The sequence below is a fragment of the Apium graveolens genome, chromosome 10 (genome assembly GCF_009905375.1).
Source record: "Apium graveolens cultivar Ventura chromosome 10, ASM990537v1, whole genome shotgun sequence".
In the NCBI taxonomy this organism is placed as follows: Eukaryota; Viridiplantae; Streptophyta; class Magnoliopsida; order Apiales; family Apiaceae; genus Apium; species Apium graveolens.
This window is the reverse complement of record NC_133656.1, coordinates 26,259,848-26,266,337: the sequence shown is the minus strand read 5'-3', so window position 1 is coordinate 26,266,337 and position 6,490 is coordinate 26,259,848. Positions and strand designations below refer to the sequence as shown.

The window sequence follows — 6,490 nt, the reverse complement described above, 5'->3', positions numbered from 1 at the left end:
TTCAGTTTTGTTGGGCTTGGTTGGAGTTTCTGCTTCAGACATGATTGTTTTTGGATCTTAAACTGTTTGGTGTTAACAGATAGCTCTAAAACCACTTGTTAGGTCACACACACTGTACAATGGGGGTTGAATATAGTGTATAGCACAATCAAATCGAATTCAAAGAACACAAGTAACAGAAAACAAACTTTATTAAACTCTGTTACAATGTAGAACTGTCCTCTCTCAGTGATGAACAAATTATCACGAAAGCTGTTAGGGTTACAAATGAATAATATTCTCGATTATGACAACACTTGTAGTGTAAACCCTATGTCTGTGTTTATATACTACACAGTTACATGATAATCGCTAATTGATATGGAATATAATTCTGCTTCCTAAAATATATCAATCAGATATCTTTTCTTCCAGGTATTCTATTCTTCATAGAATTCCTTCTTCATGCATATCTCTTCTTGCGTTTGTCTTGATCTTCTTTCCTTTCAATCAGCCGCCTTCCTTATCTGAAAGTTTTTTTAAGTCCTGATATTATCACCTGATAAATATCTCCTGAACCTTAAGTACTGATAACTTAAGTTCTGTCTTCAGTATAAGTGCTGATTTCTAGTTAATTACTGATTTGTCCTGTTTAAGTAAGATCTGAAAACTAAACACAAATCATATTAGACATGACATTATCAAATATATCTAACATGTTGATTTTCTGATTTTTTTATAATTAATTAGAAATAATTAAATAACAATTATGCTATTTGTTGTAGTAAAATTAATACCCCTAATTAAAATTAAGACCCTAATTATAAATCTATTAAAATTAATAGGCCCCTAATTTTATAAATTTTGAGTATTAACATCTAATTTTTAAATATTTAATATATACAATATATATGCCAAAATTCCCAAAAATTGTGATTAATTCAAAAATGCAAAGAAATGGAATATTTAAAAGTCCCATAATTTTATAAAAATATGATTTTTGAGGGGTTTTTAACACCCAAAGGGACCTGAAAAAGTCATTTTTCGCGAAACGAGAAAATTTATAAAATAACTGGATGTTCAGAATAACGCCATGGTACAAGCCATTATAAAAAAAATAAGGCCAATTATTTTATTTGAAATATTTGCTATTAAAACAAAGTTTGGGTCGTATAACTTTTGATATGAAAGCTTTTAACACGAAACAAAATACCCGAAAAAATACTGACATTACCGAACACATATAGCATATAACAGTTAGGGTTTTATGCCTCAATACACATAATAACATAATAATACACATAATTTATCTTTATTATGACATACTACAAGCGTAATTTTTCACTTGTTACATCACAACTCATGCTAAATCATGATTTCGTGACATTTATTCTGTTTTTTCTTTAATTCATTTAGACTTTCATCGTTATCTTTCCAAGCATCTTTCCAAGCATCTATCCAATATCTAATCATATATAGTCAATATTAAAATTATCTTTCTCGCCTCTCCCGAAAAGAGAGTTAAGTTATAACATTGATATATATATATATATTACTGTCTCCCTCCCATTTTATTTAAGCGGGTTAAGTTGCACGTTTTTTTCTTTTATTTAAGCGGGTTAACTTGCACGTTTTTTTAAGAAATTAGTACTTGAGAGTCTACTCTCCAAAAATGAATTAATGGATATTAAAATAAATGTATTATATTGATGTTGGATTGTGATAATTTTAAATTAATACTAGAGTATAAGTACAAGTTTTGAGACATCCAGAAAAGAAAAATGACTCACATAAAATGTTACGGAAGGAGTATAAGGTTCCAATCATCTCCCAAGGGCAAATCGAACCGTGATCCAAAAATCCAAATTTGGGGTATATTACCCTAAATTCAATTTAAACAGTGATCCAAATGGTGATCCAATTTTGGATCAGTGAACAGTAGTGATCACTGATCACTGATCCAAATTTGGATCACTTGATTTAATATAAAATAATGTTTTTGTTATTTGTAATTTATGAGATTTTAAATTGATTTTTGATTATTTAATTATATAATTAATAACAGAATATAATTAATAGTTAACAAAATTTATTTTTAAAATAAAACTTAAAATAATGAGAAAACATAATTTCATTAAAATTTAAAAAAATAAAGGGGCACATATTGCACTTAGAGATGCATTAATTGAGCATTTGTGGGAATAATATAGTAATTCAGAAAATTAGTGTGTATCAATGATATTTTGTATTTTAATTATTGCAATAAATGTATTTTTCGTCAATTAAGTGAACAATTTTAATATTTTTATGTGTATTAATTTTTTTGATTTAACTAATTTATGAAATATTATATAAATTGTTAATAATGATTAAATGATAAATTTATGATAAAATTGTTTAATATGATATTTATATGTTATTATATATAGAAAGTAATTTGGATCAAATATTTGGATTACACTGTTGACCTTAATTTGGATCTTGTGATCTAAATTTGAATTTTTAGATCACATGGAGTAATAGTCCTCCCTCTTTTGTCCCTTAGTTTAGTATTAGCATTACAAAAATCAGTCTGTCAACCTCATTAGTCCTTCTCTCCCAGATATACTTTTGATATTTTTCCTTGTATCACTCAATTTTACTTGCTTCAATTCCTCCCGTCTGCCATGTGAATTAATTCCCTCTTTATATAACCTTCTACCTTTAACACATTCCTCAACCAATCAATCTCAGCTTCCATACTGTGTCCCCTTCTCTCTCTCTCACGCACTCACTCCCTCACTCACTCATTCTGATCTCTCTCTCTTTCTCTCTCAGTTATAATTAAGAAGTAGCTTTCTTGTTTCACTTAGAATTTATCAGACAAAAAAATAATCCAACCATGGAAGCTCAGCAAAACAATATCCATGATCAAGATGGTGGTAACAACAATATGAAAACACCAAGTTTTCTGTGCAGGCAAACCAGCACAAGATGGACACCAACCAGTGATCAGATAAGAATCTTGAAAGAACTTTATTACAACAATGGAATTAGGTCACCCTCTGCTGATCAGATCCAACGGATCTCTGCTCGTCTGCGTCAGTATGGAAAGATCGAAGGCAAGAATGTGTTTTACTGGTTTCAGAATCACAAAGCTCGCGAACGCCAGAAGAAGAGGTTCACTACTACCACAACCACTAACGATCTCATGAATAACCATATCATCCAAGCAGCAACAACTCCTAGCTTTCACAGAAACACCAACATTAATACTGTAAATCCTAGTCACTGGAGATCTACTGAAGATCATTCCATTTTTTATAACAACAACTGCTACCCTTCTCCATTCGTAAATCCCCCTGCTGCTGGTAATTAGATATATAGCAAAAACACTAATAAATTTTACACTATATATAATAGGGTTTCAAATGTTGTTGATATTATTTGTGGGAATTGTATAACTGGTAGTATAATATTCTACTGCAGGAATGATCCAGTCTTCTTCTCATACGCCTGCACCGTTTTCTGCAGTTGGTCAGATGGCAAGCTATGGCTACGGATCTATGGCTATGGAGCAAAGTTTTAGGGTATTCTAAAAATTAAGAAATTATATTAGATTTTAGTCATTTACATAAAACCAATTTAATTTGATAATTACATAAATCATGCCTCTGATATTTCTCCCTAGCTAGCCAGAATAAATTAATTATGATATTTTGAGGTGGTTGTTATGAACTGCAGGAGTGTTCAATATCACCAAAAGATGATCACAGCAGTGGAGTATCGAACAACAATCTACCAAGTCCATATCCGTTTCTTGAGATGATAAAATCAAGCCTAGACGATGAGGATGATGAGGATGATGGTGATGAAGCTAGAGAAATCGCTACTTTACCACTTTTCCCCATGCATGGTGAAGATTACGGAGGAGGATGCTTCAAGGCTGAATCATCATCATCAAATGCTCATCACAACTACTATGGTGGTTGGCATCAATCTGATCATCACATGGGAGCCAGGGCTTCTCTGGAGCTCAGCCTTAACTCTTACATCACCGCAGCAAGGACAACTAACCATTTCTACTAGTTATGCAGCTTCCTGCATATATACCTATTTTTCCTCTCAATTGCCTCTTCAATCAACACATCCTGGTCATCTAGCTTGCTTTTTATGTAAGACATATATTTATGTAGAAATATTGGCAACTCTACTAGTGAAGTTTTAGCAACTTCATATTATCCTAGCTAGGCTAATTAATTAACAAGGCATGTTATAATTATGCCTTTTGCAGTAGTTGATTACTAATTGTATGGGCTTCTACCCCCTCTATGTAAGCTAAACTAGTGGATGCCTTTTCATAAGTTTGATCAACTTATGTGCGCATTTCATAATTAATTACGTTTATTCATTACTTATAGTTTTCCATACTTCTTACAATAATTTAGTGCTATGTTGTTGATCGGCCAGGTTAATTAATATTGCATCACATTCACATTTAATAAGGGAGAAATTGTACGTGCGTAACTTACTAAACATAGAACTTGACCAGTAAATAAACGTGTTTTCTAATGTGTGCCCAAGTGCACATAATAAGCACTAACTTTTATGATTTTGGTATATTTTGATTGATACTCTAATTATAAATATTGATGGACACCCTGCATTTACAACAATTTCACCAATAAAAATGCACCAAACTCATAAAATTTAGTAGGTACACGTTAGAAAGACCGATAAATAAATATTTTATGCTAAAAAATATGTTCAAAGGGCTGATTTATATATATATATATATATATATATATAGGGTTCCTATAACGACTATTTACAACCAACAAATCAGGACCGTTGAAGTCCGGGGATGCCACAATGTTATATATAGGCTGATGAAACATTGTGGATGCCGCAATGTTTCCTGTCCATGGCCACAAGCCGCAATGAATTATTGCGGAAGTTCGGGGCCGCTTTCTAACAATGCGTCCCCCGCAATGTTTCATTGCGGTGGGTTGGCTGTCATTCCTCCACACCGGGCGTTGACTTCTGATTGGACCTTATATATATATATAGTTTCGTGTAACTAAATACTAGAGGAGGGAGGGAGGGAGGGAGAGTGGCCTCTCTCTCTATATATATAGCTGGGTTAGTACAGGAGGATCAGACGGTCTAAATTTTGTTGCTGTCATCGTCAGTGAGTAAATTAAAGTAGATATTTAAACAGCAAGTCTATTGATTCAGGGGTGTATAATATTATTCTTTTCTTCTCCTGCCAATTCATAGTATTAATTAAAGAATCCCATTTTGGAAATTCCAACACAGATGAATTAAAGAGGCCGGCTGGTGGATTGATGATGTTTTTTGAATAAATAGGAAGCTTATCTGCTCATCAGAGTATGTAAAGATTGACACTTCAATTTTCTTTTTCTTTTGTTTTTTTCTTTTGTGCTAGAGTGGCAATCCCTAGAAGTTTGTTCAATACATTTTCTTAAAATTCTAATTTTTTTATCGATATATAAAATGAGTTTGCAAACCTTTATATATTTTTTGAGTACTTAATTTATCAAATATATATATCAATCTTTAAGAGGATGTGAAGATTGTGATGCACAGGATGCATGGCACACTACTGATGATTTAATATTTTTATAAATGTATTCACACTATAATTTGTGTAAACAGTAAACAGTGAACGTATATCCATGCATGATTGCATTTTGTATCTGCGGCCGCCAGTCAAAAAGCAAATATATAAAGATTTGGAGAGAGACAAAGAGTTGCTAGTCAAAAACCTAACCCTAGATATATGCATATACTATAGTAGCATCATGCATGTACACAATATTAAATTAAATCAGCTGGGAGTCCTATAAGAATTAATGAGATATTAAAACAAATACTACCACTACTACTGCAAATAAGGAGAAAAATAGGCTTGGTTTGGTAACACAGTATGCAGTATATCTTGATATCTGGGCCATTCTTCTTCATTCTTGCAAAGAAGCCCTCTATCAAATTATTAACCTGTCTCAGTCCTTTCAATCTCCTTCCCAATTGTCCTCCCCCTGCCCTTTCCCATGCAATATAGCTACCCTATGGTATTTCTTTTTACTACTAGTATACAGTAACTTTTGGGAAAGATATATTTCTGACTCCTCATCAGCATTATTATCTTGTCGTTTCTTTATAAATTTATGTATATGTAATTATGTATACATATACTCCATGCATCTCTGGGTCCAATGTTATTATGTCTATTGGTCTTGCCCCATTCTAGTGTTGCATCTCTGTAAATGAATTTCCTAGAAACCCTCCTCATTCTCGGACATTCTCATTTCATTCGTACTTGTACACACACTCAAGTGTATTTCTTTATTAATTTTTTTAAAAAAAAGTGCATTTGTACAATTTTTTTAGAATTTGTAGAATTACTAGTCTACAAACATTCAAATCCAATGTGCACTTATGATGAAATAAGCTACAAATCATTGCTCAATATAAAATGTGTGATGATGTATATATTAAGTCTCAGGAC

At 32.1% G+C, this 6,490-nt stretch overlaps 1 protein-coding gene across 1 annotated transcript; it reads left to right on the top strand.

Moving 5' to 3' along the window:
• Positions 1–2,673: 2,673 nt before the first annotated feature.
• On the top strand, positions 2,674–4,374 carry LOC141692851 (protein WUSCHEL). The gene is made up of 3 exons (XM_074497799.1): positions 2,674–3,329; positions 3,448–3,548; positions 3,703–4,374. Exons 1-3 carry the CDS (start codon positions 2,861–2,863, stop codon positions 4,045–4,047), a joined length of 915 nt encoding a protein of 304 aa, XP_074353900.1. The 5' UTR covers positions 2,674–2,860; the 3' UTR covers positions 4,048–4,374.
• The last annotated feature ends 2,116 nt before the right edge of the window (positions 4,375–6,490 follow it).